Here is a 23,547-nt window from a genome sequence, read left to right as displayed (position 1 = left end):
ATTTCTCATCTCCTTTTACTTCATTTTACAGGCATTCTTTTAAAAATAAGACATCTTAAAGGATGTTCAGGTTTACCCATTTTGTTGCAGTCATGCAAGTGAAGATCCATTGTATTCACTCTAAATTTGATATAAATTAGTCACTATCTTAATTTTTTTTTTAAGAAATAGAGAACTAACAAATTTGTGTGTGCTAAATCGTGTCCAATTCTTTGTGACCCTATGAACTGTAAACCCCAGGCTCCTCTGTCCATGGGATTCTCCAGGGAAGAATACTGGAGTGGGTTGCCATGCCCTCCTCCAAGGGATCTTCCCAACCAGGGGTCAAACTCATGTCTCTTATGTCTACTGCATTGGCAGGTGGGTTCTTTAACAGTAGTGCCACCTGGGAAGCCCTAAGAAATTTATAGTGGAAATTATTTTCATCAAAAAAAATTTTTTTAGATTATTTAATTTTCCTTTCTGAGAATACTGTAGTAAAATTTAGGCACAAGACTAGGACTGCTAAAATCCCTTAGGTTTATAACAATTTGAGGGGAAATGGTTCTTTGGAAACTACCACTGAAGGTCAGTTTTATCTATCTATAAAATTAATTAAAGGAGTGACTTAAACATTAACTGTTACCTCCTTTTGTTTTGACAAAGAATATCAAAGATACTCATGGAAATATTATAAGATCTATCTATAGATAAGTTTAAAGATTCACTGTTCACCACCTCCCAGGTGGCGCAGTGGTTAGGAATCCAATTGCTAATGCAGGAGACTCAGGTTCGATCCCTGGGTCAGGAAGATCCCCTGGAAGAGGAAATGGCAACCAACTCAGTATCTTTGCCTGGAAAAATCCCATGGGCAGAGGAGCCTGGCAGACTACAGTTCGGAGAGTCTCAAAAGTCAGATGTGACTGAGCAAATGAGCATGCAGCACAATTTAAAAAAACAATGTAAATAAAATTTCTAGACATTTACTTTTCTAAACACAACTTCTGTGCTTTATGTGTACAGTTATGAGCTTGTGACAATGTCTTCTATTTTAATTGGCTATATATGTTTTCCAGTGAATGATTTCCAGGTAGATGATCATAGAACCCAGGTTGACGCTATGAATAATGACTCCTCGACTCCCCAGCCTAGCAAGGAACCCAGCATCTTTGGTAAGACTCTGTTTTAATTACTGCCAGAAAAATATTATCATTGTAACAATAGAAGAATGTGTATGAGGACTATGTTTTTTAGAAAATTATACCTCTTGTTCTTTAATAATAGATATGATGAAATACTGAATATTTCAGTATTTATTTCAGTACTTATGCTGAATATTTCAGGATTTATATCGGTACTATTATTTCAAAACTGCTTAAGACCTTTAGTCCCAGAAAAATGATAATTTTCTATTTTAAAGTATTCTTTGAAGTAGGTTTTTGATTGCATATCACATGAAAACTTTAATGTGATTCTTAACTTTATGCTAAATTTATCTTGTAACATAATAGCTAGGGGTTATCAGCTTCAGTGCTTAATTGTAAATGTTTGTGATGGCAGCCTAGAATGATCTTAGATTGAGCCTAGCATTGACTTAGGTCTCTGGTGTCAGTCACAGGAGAGATTAGGAATTTGGTGACTAACCAACCCTAAGGTTAAGTCACTCCGAGGGAATTTTCTTTTGGAGGTATGCAGAACTCTTTTTCTGGACTCTATCCTGTCAACATATTTGTAGAATTTAAAGTAACATCCAGGAAATATGCCCACAGAAATGCAGAACTGTGGAAATTCAGGGAAACATAATCAGACACAGCAAATATCTAGACAGAAACCACCTGAAACGCTGGAAGTTAATGCGATGAATGTAAGGTCCTTACAAAATTTAAAAAATCACATGTGCTCTTTCAGAAATGGAAGATTTTGCTTAGAAGCAGTCCATATAAAACTGTTAAATGTAAAGTTTGCATTGTTCAAAGTGTTCTGTGACATTAAAATTGCAACCTTAAGGTAAAAGAGACATACTATCTCCACCCTAGTCATGTGTCAGAAACAAGTGGGGTTCAGAATGTCTTTGAGCATCTTTCTTTACAAAAAACAAACAAGCAAGCAAAATTTCTGCCCAGATGGATTTAAGAGACTGTAATACTGACTGATTTATCTAGAATGAGGAATATAGACCTACATTGACCTGATTATGTCTGTGGACTTGTTTCAGCCCTAAATGCAATACATTAGAAGTCATCAGACTGTGACTTAGAAGGCCTGGAAACTGTAAGATGTGAGACCTAAGAGAGAACATTATATATTCAAGCTCCTGGGGCTTGAAACACCGTCGTGTGAAAGGAGAATTTGATTCTGTACATGCGCACTCAATCCTCTCTATTTCAGTCTTTCCTATTCACATACGCCGACATGGTTCCTTATCTCCCTCAACCTAGCCTAAGAATCAGGTTTATTGAATAAAATCTAAAGCACAGATTTCTTTCTGTGAAAGTGTTTCTTTTTAATGTGAGGTCTTCAAAAATGGATGAGTGCCTTAGGGACTAAAGTCCCCAAGTTGTAGGCATTGACACAGTGTTCCAGTAGCACTTGAGATGTCATAAAGGGCAGGCAAAATTTCAGAGGGAGTTAGACACTATGGTATATTATTCAAAACGCTTTCAGGCCCTTAGATTTTATAATTAGAGCAGGGGGTTCAAGACCAAATGAAAAGAGTCTACTCTTTAAATACTACTTTGTAATAATGATAATCATAAGTATCTTTGTACTTCTCATTTTTTATCTGTCAAATTAAGTAATTTCACTGCATTGTTTCTTTGTGTCCTTTCAACCCTGTGTCTTTCAGTGACATTTTATTTTATCCAATTAAATATCCCATGTTGAAAAGCGTGCTAAATCTTATTGCTATGGAAGATGTGAAAGTTAACAACAAATATATTATTGAATGTAAAGATACATGTGATAAATATATCTACATATGAAATTAATTTTTAATGTGTTTCAATTATTTTTGTTTGGGTTACTTTACTAATTCAAATAGAGATCATTAGTTATTTACCATTAAAATGAATAGAGTAGGTTAGGAGATGGTTTTGCCTTGGAGTATAATACTTGATTTTTAGCAGGCATACTAGAAAAACAGAAAGGGTAAAATACAGAAAAATGTGACAAAATAAATGTTTTAAATACTGTCTGCTAAATGTCCTCCCTAAGTTTTTATGTAGATGCACAATTTAAAAGTATATTAAACAAATTAATTATTTTAAAGGCATATCATTAACTAAGGAAGCAGTAATATTAACACCATAAATTTAAAGGGAAATGATGTTAAGAGATTTTTTAAATCTCAAATAATAGACATTTGAGGGATAATTCTTTCATAGTAACTGCATTTAAAATTAGGGCAAATGGTCTCCCTTTTTGTCTAGAGAACTATTTTATTTTTCGGGATTTGTATTTGCTTCAAAATCTAAATTCCTCTAGCCATTTTGACCCCTTACCCTCTTTTCCTGGGAGCATTCTCTTATTCTTTTGTTTTGCAGCATTCCTAATAAAACATGAAACAGTGTTGCAATAACTTCTGTCCGGTGGCTTAAACATGTAAAGGATGACAATGAAGCTCTGCCTCTAGTCTTCCTAAGACCTACATGATCCCTTATCTGCTCCATCCAAGATGTGGCAGGTGGAGATGCAGCTGTTCCTTTCCATCATCTAAGACCTAGATGATCCCTCCTCCATCCCATCCAGCAGCAGAGTATAGGAAAGCAATTGTGGCCCCACCCTTCCAAAACATAGATTATCCCTCCCTTGTCCCTTCAAAAGGCTTTGTGGAGGTCTATAAAAACACTCTTGATATTACAAATCAAAAGATATTACATCCATCACTGCTTGCAATTATATTAATACATGCTATAATAATTTAACAAGCTACAGTTCTATGTTTACAGTAAAACCTCGTTCAAGGTTTTAGCAAATGTAAAAGGTTCTCTGTAGATGTTAGATTCTTTCGTTTATTTTTGTTTGTTTTTATAAGTAGCCAAGTGATCAGAGCTATTTTATATTTGTTGTCATTTTTAAAAACTATGTTTAGGGGAAAAAACAAAGAAATTATTATATATACAAAATGCTGAACATTTTTTCATTAAGATGGTGAACATTCGCAATTTTTTATCTTTTCTCTAATTTTTTTTTATGTTCTACTGTGTGGTTTTTTATTTATTTTTTTCCATTTATTTTTATTGGTTGGAGGCTAATTACTTTACAATATTGTAGTGGTTTTTGCCATGAATCAGCTATGGATTTACATGTGTTCCCCATCCCAATCCCCCCTCCCACCTCCCTCCCCACCCCATCCTTCTGGATCTTCCCAGTGCACCATCCCCGAGCACTTGTCTCATGCATCCAACCTGGGCTGGTGATCTGTTTCACCCTTGATAATATACATGTTTCAATGCTGATTCTTTCAAAAAGATGTAAATCCTTTAAGATTTTGATTCAGCATAGAGTGATAGAACATACCCCACAATACAAATAGAATAGTATTTATTTAAAATTTTTGTCGTTGAAAACAATCCTTAGATATTTGAATATTCCAAAAATACAGTGAGGCTGCATTATTATTAAGTGAAATATTTGCAAATATAATTTTAATGTTTCTCTTTCTGATGATGATAGAAAAATATTTTAGAAATATTGTTGAATGTTACTAGAAAATGATTTGGTAATTTTTAAAATTCCTCTTCTCAACCACAATGTTGCAAATTAGCATGAGAATATGTTTTTTCCACTGAACCTTCTTGACTCAAGATATTTGAATGCTTATTAAGCACAAGTCTTAGTCGCTCAGCCGTGTCTGACTCTTTACAACCCCATGGGCTGTAGCCTGCCAGGGTCCTCTCCAGGCAAGACTGCTGGAGTGGGTTGTCATTTCCTTCACCATATTAAGCCCAACTGAGGTTTAATTTTCTCCTTTCATTTCATATTTCAGTATTAATAGGCTCCTGCGTTGCAAGCAGATTCTTTACTGTCTGAGCCACCAGGAAAGCCCAGTAGACTACACGGGTGACCTCAAAGATTGAAACATGCTCTTCCTTAAAGAGGTTTTTATAAATGTTTTGTAAGCATGTCCCTGTGCACAAGTGAGAGAAAATTATTTGAGTTTGATTTATTGTTCTGAATTATGAGGATCTCCTTGTAGTTACAAGAAATGTATCCTCCATACATGCAGGAGAGAAATATTCTAATGCAATATCTCTAAATGTATGCAGTTCTGTGTATGACCTTCAGGATGAAAGACTGTCACAACTGCTTCTTGACTTTCTTGGTGTGATTGTCACTATAATATAGTGGATAAGAGAAATGACTCTGAGCCTGAAGACTTGGGCTCAAGTCCCATTTCTTCCACTTACCACCTGTGCAACCTTAAAATAATTCTTAACCTCTCTGAACATTACTTTTTCCTGCTACAAAATGAGGATGGTAGTAATACAATGCTTACCTCATAGACTTTATTGTGAGGTGAAATCATTCAATATACATAGGTCGCTTAGGACAGTGCCTGATACCTCTTCAGAGCTACATAAATATGGTTCATCATTTTTAGCCCATATGATTCAGAGCAATACAAGCCTTAGTTCCCAGGCCTTAGTTTCTCATCTCTAAAACAACTCTTTGTAAGTTCCCATTTGCAGGAAAAGGTGATATTTCAGCCACTTATAAAATCTCTAATTATTCAGATAAAGTGCTTCAGTACATATGCTATAATAAAATGATAATCAACCTTTAAAAGAGAACTCACAATAGAACTAAATTAATACATATATGGAAACTTTAACAGTTCAAATGTGTTTCCTGGAAACAAATCAAAGAACACTGGTATGAAGTATTGTGGGGCTTTGGGGCAAAAGAATTTTGAGTAATTTTTCTTTACATTTTATAATATTTCCAACTTTATAGATTTTCAGAGTTCTGCCTCCATTTTCCCATTTGAGCATTTGGTAATCACTCTTGATCACTTCTCTCCTAGTCAGTCATTAAATGTTAGTACTTTCTCTGATGAAATGTCCATTCTCATCGTCTCCATTTTCCATCTTACCTATTTTGTTCAGATTATCATTCCTTCATGTTTAGATTACCTCAACAATCATATGCCATCCAAACTGGGATGCTAATGAAAGTAGGATGCTAAAAATAATGTATTTATTTACAACATATATTTATAGATAGAAAAATAGGATCATGATTTTGGCAGATAAAATAGTTTTATTTTAAAGCATATTACAATTTTTGAAAAATCATATATATATTGGAATATGATATACCAAAAAAATAAGTATGAACCAGTGCTAGCTCTGGCAAACCAGATGTTATAGACCATTCAGTTCAGTTCAGTTCAGTCATTCAGTCGTGTCTGACTCTTTGCGACCCCATGGACTGCAGCACACCAGGTCTCCCTGTCCATCACCACCTCCCGGAGATTGCTCAAACTCATGTCCATTGAGTCGGTGATGACATCCAACCATCTCATCCTCTGTCATCCCCTTCTCCTCCTGCCTTCAGTTTTTTCCTCTTCCATAAGGAAGACTTCTTCCTCTCTCTCTCCCTTAGGTTTTTATTTTGATTCATTTAATAATTAAATTATTTGATTTTTGTGTCAGCTCTGACTTACTGATTAGATAGCAAGTTTTTTTAATGGAAGAAACAATGGATTTTGTATTTTGTAGACTCCCCTCCTTCAGTGTTTATCCCATTGTTAGGCACCAGAGAAATGACTTGTATATTTTTGTTTATTAATTTTGCAATCCACAGTTACAACAGAATGAACAAATGATGGTTAGAAGAATGCTGATCACACTTACCAGATGTTTTTGAGCATCATCTGCATTCATGCTCCATGTTCATTCTAAGATTACATACCGTTTTATTCATGTTAATAATTGTGCTTTTGATATTTCTTTAATATTTACATGGCATATATACAGATGCCTTTCATTCTATAGTTAATAATGTTTGAATAACGTTTGGATATTTATATAAAGAGAGTTAATACATTCCTTTCCATATTTCTCTTTGGTAAATGTCTAAGTAGCAAAGAAAAACTAATGTTTTCAAGTATTCATATTGGTTCTGAACCTTTTGAGTAGACCTGACTCATTCACGAAAAAGATGAGTTATCCTGCTTCTCATAGCTGACATTCTTCTGTATATCAACTGTAAATAGCGGTCTTGGGACTACCCCAGTTATATGCTATTTTGGAAAAAAAAACAAAAAAACAAACTCTGAATATATTTCAAAAGACTATTGCCAACCCAGTCTGATACTTGTTGTCTGACTGAGAAAAGGAACATCTCTTTACCTGACCTAGTCCCATGTTGCTTCCTGGCAGCCTTCAGTCAAGGGAGAGTGACTGGATGGTATTCTGAAGGCCATTTGGGTACCTGGAACTCTGTCTCTCTCCTGACTATATTCACTGTATGACATAGTGCCAGATTCCATATATATATATTTGTGGGGAAAAATGGGTAGAAAAGAAACATACACACACAGATCTTTTAAAATATTTTAGTTCTCATTAGCCTTCTGGAAGAGGTATTACACTCACAAATTGCCTGCTTGACACCAAACACCATTACTGATATAGTCAATTTAATATTTGAAAGATAATTTTGTCACCTATTTGGCCTTCTGTTGAAAATGTGATTATATAAAGAAAAATATTACAACCATAGACACTTTTTGGAAAGAAAATAATCCCCATCAATAAAGAGTTATGCACTTATCTGTATACCACAGTTAATCACTAAACACTGTCAACAACTCTCAAAAACCCCAATCAACAACCCATATTCATAGTCCCAAAGAAATATCTTATTTTTCATGTGGTGTTCTCAGACCAAAAGACACAGAAACTTCCCTCATAATCTAAACATGTCTACATGATGAATCTGGTGCCATTGAGCTGGCTTTACAAGAACAGATAAAAGCTTGTGGTAAGTATCCATCAGACTTTCTACTTCCTGGTAGGAGCGCTGGTGAGAAACAAAAATGTAGCGCTTCCTCTCTGCCAAGATGGCTGCCATCCAAACACAGTGACCCTAGGTGACCACTGACTACTTTTTGCTAATCCTTTTCTTCTTGGCCCATCTCTGGTTTTAACAAGGATTAGCTTTTTTGTCATAAGATTTTGTTGTAAGATTCCTCCAGAGAAGTGTTACAGATGCCTTTAAAAGAGAAAATTCACAGACCCCGCATTTTTTGAATATTAATTTTATATGAACAAGTGAAATGGCAGGAATAAACTTCTCAGGCATGTGACCATTATATAACTCTCAATCAAGCTTCAGTTCAGTTCAGTCACTCAGTCATATCTGACTGTTTGCGACCCCATGGACTGCAGCTCACCAGGCCACCCTGTCCATCACCAACTCCTGGAGGTTGCTCATGTCCATGATGTTGGTGATGCCATCCAACCATCTCATCCTCTGTTGTCCCCTTCTCCTCCTGCCGTTAATCCTTCCCAGCATCAGGGTCTTTTCAAATGACTCATTTCTTTGCATAAAGTGGCCAAAGTATTGGAGTTTCAGTTTCAGCATCAGTCCTTTCAATGAATATTCAGGACTGATCTCCTTTAGGATGGACTGTTTGGATCTCCTTGCTGTCCAAGGGACTCTCAAGAGTCTTCTCTAACACCACAGTTCAAAAACATCAATTATTCAGCACTCAGGTTTTTTTATAGTCCAACTCTCACATCTATACATGACTACTGGAAAAATCCATAGCCTTGACTAGATGGACATTTGTTGGCAAAATAATGTCTCTGCTTTTTAATATGCTGTCTAGGTTGGTGATAACTTTTATTCTAAGGAGCAAGTGTCTTTTAATTGTATGGCTGCAGTCACCATCTGCAGTGATTTTGGAGCCCAAAAAAGTAAAGGTGGTCACTGTTTCCATTGTTTGCCCATTCATTTGCCATGAAGTAATGGGACCGGATCCCTTGATCTTAGTTCTCTGAATGTTGAGTTTTAAGTCAACTTTTTTCATTCTCCCCTTTCACTTTCATCAAGAGACTCTTTAGTTCCTCTTCACTTTCTGCCATAAGGGTGGTGTCATTTGCATATATGAGGTTATTGATATTTCTCCCGGCAATCTTGATTCCAGCTTGTGCTTCTTCCAGCCGAGCGTTTCTCATGAAACGTAAGTTAAATAAGCAGGATGACAGTATACAGCCTTGGTGTACTTCTTTCCTGATTTGGAACCAGTCTGTTGTTCCATGTCCAGTTCTAACAGTTGCTTCTTGACTTGCATGCAGATGTCTCAGGAGGCATATCAGGTGGTCTGATATTCCCATGTCTTTCAGAATTTTCCACAGTTTGTTGTGATCCACACAGTCAAAGGCTTTGGTGTAGTCAATAAAGCAAGAGTAGATGTTTTTCTGGAACTCTCTTGTTTTTTTGATGATTCAGTGGATGTTGGCAATTTGATCTCTGGTTCCTCTGCCTTTTCGAAATCCAGCTTGAACATCTGGAATTTCAGTCACAAATAAATACAGAACAAACAACAAATAATTGATAATTATAATAAATAATAAAACTAATAAATTAATAATACTAATTGGTTTATTTAATGGCACATGTCTTTTGCTAATAGAGAAAAATCTCTATAATATGATTTTGGTATGGACTGCTATAGGAAAAGCTAGGAATGAGAGAACAAATTAGAAAATCTTGTGTTATTCTATGTTGTGTGTAATTCTTTTACTGCCCTTTATCTATTTGAAGGCTGAACAATCTTTACAGGAATGAACTTGAAAAGCATTGATATAACATGTGTGATGTAGGGAAATCTCAACTTTATCTTTCCTAGGGACACAGCAGAATGAGCTTTCTAGTTTATCACTTATTAATTCTATTAAATAAATCTGGCTGATTAGTGCAGATATGATCAGAGAGGGCATAAAACCCTAAAACTTTGGTCTATTTCTAGAATCTGCCCAGGTTGAACATCACAACTCAATAATTCTTGCCCTTCAAATATTTGAGTTCTCTGTATGCTGTTTGACTCAGACTGTTACTTCCAAAACTTTTCAGCCTTCTTGTTTGATAAACCTGTTTTATTAGGTATCTTTCTCCTGTTCAGACTTATTAAATTCCAACTCCACTCATATAACTGAGGGTGAGAAGCATCTAAGATACTCTGAACCTGAGTTTCAAAGAAGACAGACTTTGAGATTCAAATATAAAGGGGAACTTGACTACTTTCATTTTACCTGATAATAATTAAAATATCTTTGCTCAATTATTTTTATTTTCTAGTTAGTTTTTAGAGTTTTTGTATGACATATCATAGCCATTAAGTGCATTGGCTTTATGGGAAGAAATATGTGGGTTTAAATTCCAGCTCTGCTATTTGCAGACTCTGTCTCTGGCCTTGAAAAATAATATACCACTCTCAGCTTCAAGTTCCTCATTTGTTATACATGAAGAGTAATATCTCATAAAATTTTTGTGAAGATTGTGATGACTTAACCCAGTATTTAGCACAAATAACTCAAAGATATTAATATTCAAGTTTTTTATGATAATGATATCAGTGATTATCCAGTGTCAACAGAGGTTTATAGTGGGAAAAAAAAATAAAACAATCAGAGGTATCATTCGTACACCTTTTATTACATTTGTATTTCATTTTATAATAATTTTTAATACAACTAAAGTATATAACCTTGATTTGAAGTTTCTTCATTTAATATACTTAATACTACGATTACCTGAAATAATATAAAGCATTTGTAAACTTTAAAATAAAATTTTAAATTTTAAAATACCAATATACGGTTTATGTCTTTGGGTCTTATTTCTAATCAGAGGAATATCAAACCTGTGTTCCAAACTTGATCTTATGACTTGAGGTGTGGATTTGTTATACTTTTAAATTTTGGTTCAGTTCAACATACTGAGTGCCTTCTTATATGAGGCTTTGTCATGCAGATTGGGAGTCTAATAATTGTAAACAGAAGGTGGTTTTGTCCTTTATTGGCATGCCTGGGAAATAAGGGCATATGTAGATGTGTTCAGTGTCTACTATATGCTCAGACAGAGACCTGAACAAGGTTCAGTTCAGTTCAGTTCTGTTCAGTCGCTCAGTCATGTCCAACTCTTTGCGACCCCATGAATCGCAACACGCCAGGCCTCCCTGTCCATCACCAACTCCCGGAATTTACTTAAACGCATGCCCATCGAGTCGGTGATGCCATCCAGCCATCTCATCCTCTCTCGTCCCCTTCTCCTGCTGCCCCCAATCCCTCCCAGCATCAGGGGCTTTTCCAGTGAGTCAACTCTTTGCATGAGGTGGCCAAAGTAGTGAACAAGGTTAAGGGAGGACAAAGTCTTGATGTTGTACTTCCATTGAAGAATGGAAAAATTAAAATTTTCTGTCTTCTCAAAACTTGGGTTTTATCTTCTAACATCTTGGACTTGTTTGCCTAGATGCTACCTAATCCACAGGCATAGTTCACAATTCTGTCTTCATTCAGAGAATTTTCTGAAGTATGATGCTCAGTTACTCAGCCATGTCATACTCTTTGTGACCCCATGGACTATAGCCTGGCCAAATCCTCTGTCCATGGCATTTTCCAGGCAAGAATACTGGAGTGGGTTGCTATTTTTCCTCCAGGGGATCTTCCCAACCCAGGGATTGAATCTGTTTCTGCTGAGTCTTCTGCATAATCAGACAGATTCTTTTAATACTATGTCACCTGGGGAACCATTTTCTAAAGTCATGCTAACAGCCATGATTACAAAATTACAAATTTGGAAGATATTGACTATATTTTATAATATAAATACATTTCAAAATACATTAGAAGACATTCCATCTTCTAAGTCAACTAATCTAGTAATAATAGAATTTGCCTTCTCTCTGTCTCCCTATCCATATTCACTCTGGTGCTTAATTTTAGCCATTCCTGCTATAACTTCTGTAGTTAGGGTTCTCTTATATTCTACTCTTTTTCATGTCTCCGACTGGATTCAGCTAACACATACCTGGTTGAATTTGTTAATAATTACCTCTTTTATCCTTTTATATGTTCAGTCATTTATTAATGTCTACATCATGATATAATATATATTAGCATTCAAGGCCCTTCTTAGTTTGTCTGAATTTGTTGTTCAAAGGAAAGATTTGTTATTCAGTTCCCTGAAAAACTCTCAGAAGACAAAAAGAAATTTCTTCAACAAGTTAACAACCTAAGTTGGTTGGTAAAATAGAAGCCTCAATATAGGCACGTAAAATAGTACACATGGACATCACCAGATGGTCAACACCGAAATCAGATTGATTATGTTCTTGGCAGCCAAAGATGGAGAAGCTCTATAGAGTCAGCAAAAACAAGACCAGGCGCAGACTGTGGCTCAGATCATGAACCCTTATTGTCAAATTCAGACTTAAATTGAAGAAAGTGGGGAAACCACTAGACCATTCAGGCATGACCTAAATCAAATCCTTTATGATTATACTGTGGAAGTCAGAAATAGATTTAAGGGACTAGATCTGATAGCGTGCCTGATGAACTATGGACAGAGTTTTGTGACATTGTACAGGAGACAGGAATCAAGACCATCCCCAAGAAAAAGAAATGCAAAAAAGCAAAATGGCTGTCTGAGGAGACCTTACAAATAGCTGTGAAAAGAAGAGAAGCTAAAAGCAAAGGAGAAAAAGAAAGATGTACCCATTTGGATGCAGAGCTGCAAAGAATAGCAAGGAGAGATAAGAAAGCCTTCCTCAGTGATCAGTGCAAAGAAATAGAGGAAAACAAAAGAATAGAAAAGACTAGAGACCTTGTCAAGAAAATTAGAGATACAAAGGGAACATTTCATGTGAAGATGGGCTCAATAAAGGACAGTAATGGTATGGACCTGACAGAAGCAGAAGATATTAAGAAGTGGCAAGAATACACAGAAGAACTGTACAAAAAAGATCTTCATGACCCAGATAATCACGATGGTCTGATCACTCACGTAGAGTCAGACATCCTGGAATGTGAAGTCAAGTGGGCCTTAGGAAGCATCACTATGAACAAAGCTAGAGGAGGTGACGGAATTCCAATTGAGCTATTTCAATCCTAAAAGATGATGCTGTGAAAGTTCTGCACTCAATATGCCAGCAAATTTGGAAAACTCAGCAGGGGCCAGGGGACTGGAAAAGATCAATTTTCATTCCAATCCCAAAGAAAGACAATGCCAAAGAATGCTCAAACTACTGCACTACTACACTTATCTCACATGCTAGTAAACTAATGCTCAAAGTCCTCCAAGCCAGGCTTCAGCAATATGTGATCCGTGAACTTCCAGATGTTCAAGCTGGTTTTAGAAAAGGCAGAGGAACCAGAGACCAAATTGCCAACATCTGCTGGATCATCGAAAAAGCAAGAGAGTTCCAGAAAAACATCTATTTCTGCTTTATTGACTATGCCAAAGCCTTTCACTGTGTGGATCACAATAAACTGTGGAAAATTCTGAAAGAGATCAGAATACCAGACCACCTGACATGCCTCTTGAGAAACCTGTATGCAGGTCAGCAAGCAACAGTTAGAACTGGACATGGAACAACAGACTTATTCCAAATAGGAAAAGGAGTATGTCAAGGCTGTATATTGTCACCCTGCTTATTTAACGTATATGCAGAGTACATCATGAGAAACTCTGGGCTGGAGGAAGCACCAGCTGGAGTCAGATTGCTGGGAGAAATATCAATAACCTCAGATATGCAGATGACACAACCCTTATGGCAGAAAGTGAAGAGGAACTAGAGAACCTCTTGATGAAAGTGAAAGAGGAGAGTGAGAAAGTTGGCTAATAACTCAGCATTCAATAAGCTAAGATCATGGCATCTGGTCCCATCATTTCAATGCAAGCAGATGGGGCAACAGTGGAAACAGTGCCTGACTTTATTTTGGGGGCTCCAAAATCCCTGCAGATGTTGATTGCACCCATGAAATTAAAAGACGCTTACTCCTTTAAAGGAAAGTTATGACCAACCTAGATAGCATATTAAAAAGCAGAGACATTACTTTGTCAACAAAGGTCCATCTAGTCAAGGCTATGTTTTTTCCAGTAATCATGTATGGATGTGAGAGTTGGACTATAAAGATAGTTGAGCACTGAAGAATTCATACTTTTGAACTGTGGTGTTGGAGAAGACTTGAGAGTTCCAGTCCATCCTAAAGGAAATCAGTCCTGGTGTGCATTGGAAGGACTGATGTTGAAGCTGAAACTCCAATATTTTGGCCACCCGATGTGAAGAATTGAGTCATTTGAAAAGACCCTGATGCTGGGAAAGACTGAAGGTGGGAGGAGAAGGGGACGACAGAGCATGAGATGGTTGGATGGTATCACCAACTCAATGGACATGGATTTGGGTGGACTCTGGGCGTTGGTGATGGACAGGGAGGCCTGGCGTGCTACGGTCCATGGGGTCGCAAAGAAACAGACATGACTTAGTGACCGAACTGAATTGAAAATAGTACAGAAACAGAGACACCATATAAACAGTCAATGTAAGTTCAAAATTAAAGGTTTAGTGTATAAATTTCAAAGCTATTACATAAGCCAGTTTACATATAAAACTGGTTTTGGAATATCATTTTATAGTTTAGCAGTCATACTATATCAACTGCAATTCCTGGCAGAATGTGAATCAACTCTGAATTCTGAAATCTATCATAAACCCTCTAAATAGAAGCCGTTCAAGTTGTTATCAATGGTCAAGTCAAGACGGTGCATTTGGTTATTAAATTCCCTTTGGAAATGAGCAAAAGTCAGGTTAATGTCTTTTATTCAATATTAAATTTCCACACATTATAATCTAGACCAAACTATCACATTGTGCAACTACTTCAAAACCTTTATATTTTATTTTATTGTAGATATCAAAGTCTGGATTTTGAATAGGTGAGTGCCTTGTGTTTATCTAGAATAAATATTTTAATTGAAAATAGTCAAGTTTATCTCCTGAAAGGGAGCAAAAAAGTTCTATTTCTTCACCTTTAGAGATTGAGCCAGATGATACTCAAGGACTCAATAAATCTGGAGCTATAATGTCCTTGAGAAACCATCTGCTTCAGTATTTTAATTTTTTTTTTATAGTAGAGTAATTCAATGATAGTCTTAACTGCTTCGAGCTTAAATGATTTTAGGAGAAGTAGTTTATGTAGTGGGTATAATTCATGTTTCTGAAGAGTAATGTCCTTATAAAAACTTCCCAACTAATGGTGATTTATTGCAGTTTTAAAAACATAATTTTTTAAAATTTGAAATATTGAATTGGCCAAAAAGTTCATTTGAGGTTTTTCATAAGATGTTGTACAAAAACCCAAATGAAAAAGAAAAAGAAATCTTTGGCTTACCCGATACAGCCTTCTTAGTGATTAATGTCCAGCTTTAATTCCCTATCAAAATGTTTTTATCTCTCTATATTAACCTGGGTCAAATGTGAGTTGTGTCTGATAATCTGTTTAGGTAGTGATTAAAATAGGACAAACAAATGAGATAGTCATCAGATCAGTCATGGAGAAATACTTTCTGAGTGGGAGCTGCTCTGTGGTAAGAGAGACAGTTAAGTCTGCACAGCAGATCCCAGACTGTCAGAAGCAGCATTCCACACACCCTCTGATTTGGAAGTCACAAAGAGTTTCAGGCAGAGGTAATCTGATGCTTGGGGCAGTTCAGCAGGTAGTGAAACTCTGATGAATCTGTACTGTCAACTGTCTGTTTGCTTTCAAGGTTATCCCCTGCATTCTTCTTGCTCTTTCCCTTGGTTTCTGAGTAGTTTGGTCAGTGGCAAACGGTTGGAAGACTGGGTGACCTAAGGAAGACAGAGAAGTATGTCTCTCCACCAAAACTGTGGTATATGCTCCATGGTTTCAGATGAGACCACGCATGTTCAGGGTGGTGTGGCCATAGATGTCCCATGGTTTCGGATCCCAGTGGAGAGACTGTTTTGGTTCTAGCTTTCAAGAGATTTTCCAGGCTCCTAGTCTATGATAGCAGAGGCACATTGCTTGTTACCTTTAATCTAGCAACTATAGCCCCAGATATACTATGCCAATTTGTCCTCATTTTGAAATAACACTGATTTTTTTATGGGGCCAGTTTTACTTTAGGTTGTGTGTTAGGTAAAAAGAGATGATTTGTTCCCTGTAATCAGAAATTTCTGTCTGTCCTGGAATAAGGAACTTTAGAGCACTGCTTTTAAGACATAATAAATAACATTTGTAAAGAAGTATACACAAGGATGTCTATAATATATGTATATATTATTATTTCCAACTTATTGTGGGCTAATATATTTTGTGCACAAAATGCTAAAGTGAAATAGATGTATAAATCATACCATGATACTTACTTACACATCTACTATGAGGTACCTGTGGGTAATTTTTGAGAGTAATATTCAAGAATAGCAATTTCTTCTGTTTTCTCTGTTTCTCAAATCAGGCTAATTGCTTGTGGGGTATTCCACTTGTTTCTGAGGATGGGTGATGATTTTAGAAGGTCATGGAATTAGAAGCAATGGCAATGGATAACTATGTTATATTCTTGGTTATGGACTGATGAGAACCCACCATTTAACCACTGGAAAAGCTTTCACAATATTGGACTCAATTGCAGCATATCTCTCCTAGGTTGTTACAAAATTCCTCTTACATTAACCATTTTTGGAGGAAAAAGACCTCAACATTTTCAGAAAATTAAGCACACATTCTCACCAAGTACACTTAAATTTTGTTTTAAGGCAGTAATAATGTTCTATGATCTCTAAATGGGGTGAGGCAAAACATAAATTAGACTACATGATTTTTAGTCAAGTTTTTTATGAAATCCTAGGAGTTTCTTTTAAACCAGTGTCTATACACCTACTTAAAGATTAAGTAAAACAGTTTTAATGTGATTTCAGTTCTTAGATTTTGACACAAAATGTCACCTTTCTAAAGTGTTTATCATAAGTTCTTCCTGTAATATTTTCAATGCTTCTCATATTTTCAAGAATTTCTCTTTTACATGAGACATTATATCTAGATACTCTAATCTTTATTTAAATATCTAGAAGGTAGGAGATTATAAAATTTTGTTTATCAATTTAAGATTTTTTTCACTTTTTCCCTCAAGTTGTTTTATTTATTTTCTAGTCTGTTCACCTGGGGTTCACATACCATCAAACCAGTTCTTGCTTTTTGTACAAACCATTTGCCTTCATTGCTACTGAATTCCTCTAAGTTCTATTTTCTGCCAGTATTGTGCATTCAGCATATCCCCTTCATCTGCATTTGCTGTACCGTGTCTTGCTATATTGATTCCTGGCCTTCCACCAAATTATCTGAAGTTTTGGTTTACTAATAATATCAAGCAGTTTAGGTCTATAGCTAAAAAGACTACTAGCTTCCTCTCACTGCCAGGAATTCCAGAAGGAGCTGAAAACTATCATCAGACTGAAACCATTTTCATGCTTTGTCGTAAGGAAATGAACAATCCTTTCATTACTCTAATTGTATTTTTTTTCTTCTACTTTTGAAAGTGACTGGTCCCATTGACAGACCAGCCCACCTGTCTGGTTTAAACCTGTAAATGTATGATCTTACCTGACTTTAGCAGTATTCCTTCCTTTGCAAAATATCTAACTCATCTAGAACTGCTGGTTTAATTCACACACATAAAAAACTTATTACTAAGCCAAATCATCTGGGTTCACTTTCCAAAGCTTCAGGTTAGAATTTGCTATACCTGAATCCCTGTGCTTTAAATTGTCATATGTTATGTCATTGAGAACTTTGGTCAGGGAATGACCTCTTTTCTTAGCTTCTCTTTGTTTCATACAGTGAGTAAAGTTTTTGCTCATCAGGACTTTATTTATGAAGTTGAATACTCATAAACACATGATATATAAGCAATGATAATTTTTTTTAATGGATATGGTTAATAAATTTTCATAAATTAAATTGTTAAATAGTGGTTGTTTATACTATGTAAAACTAGTTTTGTCATATGAAGAGTAGTCCTGGCACTTTCCTTTAACAGATATACCTGCTTTCATATTTACTGGAGAAAGGTCTCAGTATAGTGCACACTTGGAGACTGGCTAAGCATTTTCCTGGAATTGAAATATATGAATTTTATGTTATTTATTCAGATTACTGTTTCACATAAACATGCCTAATAAGACTAATCTACAAACAACAAATATGAAAATTTCAGACTAACTATTATATATAACTTACTATGTTTTCTTGACTTTTTTAGAGTATTATGGCCCCTCCTGGTGTTTGACCCCAGCAGACAGGGGACTGTGTCAAGCCAACGTGACCAGATTCTACTACAATTCAGTCATTGGGAAATGCCGCCCATTTAACTACAGTGGATGTGGAGGGAATGAGAACAATTTTACCTCTAAAAAAGAATGTCTTAGGGCTTGTAAAAAAGGTATAGAAGGCATTCTCCTATTAATTCACTACTGTTTAAGATAATAATTGTATTGAAATCATGAATGAATTTTCATCTGTGAAAGTATGAAATTAGTTCTATTTATGATAAGAAACAGTATTTTGATTTAACTGTGTCTTCTCAACTACATTTTGATGACATTGTCAGATACATTAGCTGCAGTTCCTTTCAATGTATCTTCCTCTCCCAAAAAAATTTAAGCAAAACATTTTACTTTTTAATATTTATATACTAAGCTTTCATTTTAAAGGATTATACCAAAATATGCATAGAAATTTAATGTATTTATTTTCTTCTGAAAATAAAAATGATCCATGTTTATAGAGTGTGTGCATGCTAAATCACTCTAGTCATGTCCAACTCTTCACGACCCCATGAACCATAGCCACCAGGCTCCCCTGTCTAAGGGATTTTTCCAGACAAGAATACTGGAGTGGGTTGCTATGCCCTCCTCCAGGGGATCTCTACAACCCAGGGATCAAATCGAATCTCTTAAGTCTCCTTCATTGGCAGGTGGACTCTTTATTATTAACGTCACCTGGGAAGCCCATTTATAGAGTGTTAATATGTAAATAAAAATCATCTATAACTCTACTAACCATATACAGCCACATGTTCACTTTAATAAAATAAGCATTAATTTCTAACTGAAGATAAATAATAAAAATCAATAATGTTTACCCATTTATGCAAACTGACATCCTTAGAAAGAGGATGTTTACACAAAGAAATAGACAAATGACTGCTAAACCAATTACAATTTTTTGATTTTATACATTGAAAGATAATTTGAAAAATTTTAGATTATATTTTGTTATGTTACTTTATTATGTATAAATTTATTTATCTTCCTTTTCTAGGTTTCATCCAAAGAATATCAAAAGAAGGATTAATTAAAACCAAAAGAAAAAGAAAGAAGCAGCCATTGAAAATAGTATAGGAAGAAATTACTGTGAAAAAGGTTTATTGTAAGCAATCTAATCAAATTGCTTATTCTGTGGCTATAACTTATTAACTGTCTACTATGAATTTATTATTCTCTTGATTCCTTTCTAACTATCTGCCATTTAAGTACAATTTATCATACTGCTGGCCCCATCGAGTCAGTCTGTTTTACCATCTGGTGGTTATCTATTTGAGAATATGTCGTCACTTGTTTTTATCACATATACAATTATATTCTTTATAGCCTACATTCAGATTAACAAATATAACTATTAAAGATCAAGTGGTTTGGGGTTTCACATCTAAAATGGTGGCAAGCATCTTTTTCTGATAAGCTCACTCAATATTACATTTGGAAAGAGCTGGTAACAACAGAATTCTATCACATGATTCACTCCCTAGACATACTTCTGCTCCTTTTACATTGACCAGCACTTCAATCTTAAGCCAAATCGTCTGAACAAAGAGAGTCAACTCTGTGTCATGGGATTCATTGGGTTGCAAAGATTGGGACACAACTGAGAGAGTGAACTGAAACTGAACTGGCCCATCTTGTCAGTAAAGAGGGTTGAATAGTTGTGTGTTAAATATAGATGATTATAAGAAAGGTTCTGGTGGAAAAGAGAAGTTTTTAATGGCAATCTGAAGGAAATTATTTATTTATTTTCTAATTTTATTGTTTGACAAAATTCTCTCTTCCCCAGAATGGCAAGACTATATAAACTTCCCGAAACCTATTCATTTATAATTAGGCTTTGCACACTATGCAACCAGTAATTCATGATTTAAAAAATGTCATACTATTTCTGTAAAAAATGAAGGCAAAATTATCAGCAAGGGAAAGTCTCCTAGAAAAATGTGTGTTATTCACTCTCAAGCTTTTAACATTTCTCTGGAGTTAATTCAGTTTATCCAGATCCATACTTTTCCTTCTCTGCTGAGTCATGTACAGTTTGAGATCTCAAGAGCCTCTAGATACTTTAGATTCTACAGTGTTCACTTCAAATTTCACATTTAAATTTGAACTTGTCATCTAGAAACAACTAACCACTTTGTCCGTTTAGTTTAGCTTAGTGACTTCTCTCTAGTAATAGTAAATAAATTCTGTGTGTTCCTCAGACTTAAAAGTTTGATCCCAATTTTGATTTCTTATTTTCCCTCATATACAACTTATAATCAGTCTCTAAACACTATTGATTGTTTTGTCATAAAGTTCATCTAACTCCCAGGCTTTTTACCTCTACTTCATTCTTCACATCATTACTGATTTAATTATTAAGAATTAACTCATGTGTTTCTCCACTACTCAGAATCCGCCAGTGACTCATTAATTGGTACTTAACTTCACCCTATCCCCTCAATTTAATTTTGATATATGTATGTATTTGTACTTACCTATACTACTCTTCCATGACTATTTCAGTTTAGTTAAAATGGTACTCATATATCACTGAAAGTATGTCTCATTACTTAGTTTATTCATGATGATTTCATATTTTTAAAATGTGATCCCTTCCAGGTCATTCATGTGAAATCAGGGGCAAGCTGATGTGAACTATAAAATCACTGTCTTTTGAGGCATAATATGAAAAATCCTAACATACATCCTGGGTCATAAAAATTGTATCATTATAAAATAATGTCAATTTTTTCACTTAAGAAAATTTTTATATCTTGTTTTCAAATATTCACATAAGCACATAAATAACTGCCTTAAATTGAGTCTTCTATGGAATCTGAAACTTTATGAAATCAAAATCTCTTGTGAAATATATATGTTGTCTTTTATACATGGATAGTAACAGCTTTAACTGAATGGTAAATTCTTCTTGGTCAAGTGGCAAGTTGCCACCAAGAACATATAAACAGCATATTGGTGACGACTATTTTCCCCAACAACTATTCATAACTTCGTTACTTAGTCAAAAGACATACACTGAGAGATGGTTTGCAATGTTCAATGCATGTGACTATGTTTACTGTGTTTTTAAATAAGAGAATCTCTGGGGGTTTAGTCTTCCCATATTTTGCATAACCGAATGCATCTAACTGTGAATTTTATATACAGTTACATTATAAAGCATCTGATGCTTATTTACCAATTTTGTTTATTCTGTTCAAAATCAACAGGTTATTCTGAAAATTGATAAACTGTTTTTTTTTTTATTTTTTACAGCATAAGAAATAAAATATATTATCCTAAATAATAAAGTGTGACTGTTATACTTATGTTAGACTTAAAAAAAATAAAAATTAATGATTCTCAATTATTGCAAAGGTAAAGAGTTCTAAGACAAAGAAAAACATCATTCCACAAGCTCCACTCTACTTTTTAACTGGGATTTGTTAATAATCCTTTCAGTTATAAATGGACATTCATGTATTACGGTTTCTTAGCAAAGAAATCAGTATATTATTCCTTACAATCTGTATATTCTACATTAACTCTATTCCATATGTATTTCTACCAATCATCTAATTGTATAAATATAATAAATTCAAATATATATTATATGCCAACACATTATAAAATGACTTCCAATCCTGACTAACCTGTCCAGTTTTCATACCAGAGGAAAGAAAATCACATTAAAGTAACCAACTATTTAAGGGACTTTCTGATTTTTTCACCTTCTTTCTCAAGAACTTGAGCAAAAACACATCTTAATTGATTTCCCTGCAGTCTCTTATGCTTAGGAAACCTTGATTCTTATCAGCCCGTGAACCTTACCAATCTCTGACTACTCTAATCACATAGTTGAAGTCTTGGCCAGAACACAACTTTTATTTTATTTTATTTTTTAATCTTGCAATATATTACCTTTATTTTTTTTCTGTTTATTATATATATATATATATATATATATATATATATATATATATATTTTACTAATTGGAGGCTAATTACTTCACAACATTTCAGTGGGTTTTGTCATACATGGATATGAATCAGCCAAAGAGTTACACGTATTCCCCATCCCGATCCCCTCTCCCACCTCCCTCTCCACCCGATTCCTCTGGGTCTTCCCAGTGCACCAGGCCCGAGCGCTTCTCTCATGCATCCCACCTGGGCTGGTGATCTGTTTCACCATAGATAATATACATGCTGTTCTTTTGAAACATCCCACCCTCACCTTCTCCCACAGAGTTCAAAAGTCTGTTCTGTACTTCTGTGTCTCTTTTTCTGTTTTGCATATAGGGTTATCGTTACCATCTTTCTAAATTCCATATATATGTGTTAGTATACTGTAATGATCTTTATCTTTCTGGCTTACTTCACTCTGTATAATGGGCTCCAGTTTCATCCATCTCATTAGAACTGAGTCAAATGAATTCTTTTTAATGGCGGAGTAATATTCCATGGTGTATATGTACCACAGCTTCCATATCCATTCGTCTGCTGATGGGCATCTAGCTTGCTTCCATGTCCTGGCTATTATAAACAGTGCTGCGATGAACATTGGGGTGCACGTGTCTCTTTCAGATCTGGTTTCCTCAGTGTGTATGCCCAGAAGTGGGATTGCTGGGTCATATGGCAGTTCTATTTCCAGTTTTTTAAGAAATCTCCACACTGTTTTCCATAGTGGCTGTACTAGTTTGCATTCCCACCAACAGTGTAAGAGGGTTCCCTTTTCTCCACACCCTCTCCAGCATTTATTGCTTGTAGACTTTTGGATAGCAGCCATCCTGATTGGCATATAATGGTACCTCATTGTGGTTTTGATTTGCATTTCTCTGATAATGAGTGATGTTGAGCTTCTTTTCATGTGTTTGTTAGCCACCTGTATGTCTTCTTTGGAGAAATGTCTGTTTAGTTCTTTGGCCCATTTTTTGATTGAGTCATTTATTTTTCTGGAATTGAGCTTCAGGAGTTGCTTGTATATTTTTGAGATTAATCCTTTGTCTGTTTCTTCATTTGCTACTATTTTCTCCCAATCTGAGGGCTGTCTTTTCACCTTACATATAGCTTCCTTTGTAGTGCAAAAGCTTTTAAGTTTCATTAGGTCCCATTTGTCTATTTTTGCTTTTATTTCCAATATTCTGGGAGGTGGGTCATAGAGGATCCTTCTGAGATTTATGTCGGAGAGTGTTTTGCCTATGTTCTCCTCTAAGAGTTTTATAGTTTCT

At 35.3% G+C, this 23,547-nt stretch overlaps 1 protein-coding gene across 3 annotated transcripts in view; it reads left to right on the top strand.

The window, feature by feature from the left end:
- Window positions 1–21,611, top strand: part of TFPI (tissue factor pathway inhibitor) — a 77,241-nt gene extending 55,630 nt beyond the window's left edge. For all 3 annotated transcript variants that reach the window (XM_065931907.1, XM_065931905.1, XM_065931904.1), the window contains 3 exons: window positions 1,056–1,151; window positions 18,274–18,453; window positions 19,335–21,611. In XM_065931907.1, the coding sequence (XP_065787979.1) occupies window positions 1,056–1,151; window positions 18,274–18,453; window positions 19,335–19,414 (356 nt within the window). In that variant the 3' untranslated portion in view covers window positions 19,415–21,611. The remainder of the gene's footprint in view (window positions 1–1,055; window positions 1,152–18,273; window positions 18,454–19,334) is intronic.
- Window positions 21,612–23,547: the final 1,936 nt, after the last annotated feature.

This window comes from Muntiacus reevesi, chromosome 3 (genome assembly GCF_963930625.1).
Source record: "Muntiacus reevesi chromosome 3, mMunRee1.1, whole genome shotgun sequence".
Classification (NCBI taxonomy): domain Eukaryota; kingdom Metazoa; phylum Chordata; class Mammalia; order Artiodactyla; family Cervidae; genus Muntiacus; species Muntiacus reevesi.
The sequence above is the reverse complement of the archived record's forward strand: the minus strand, read 5'-3'. Positions and strand labels throughout refer to the sequence as shown.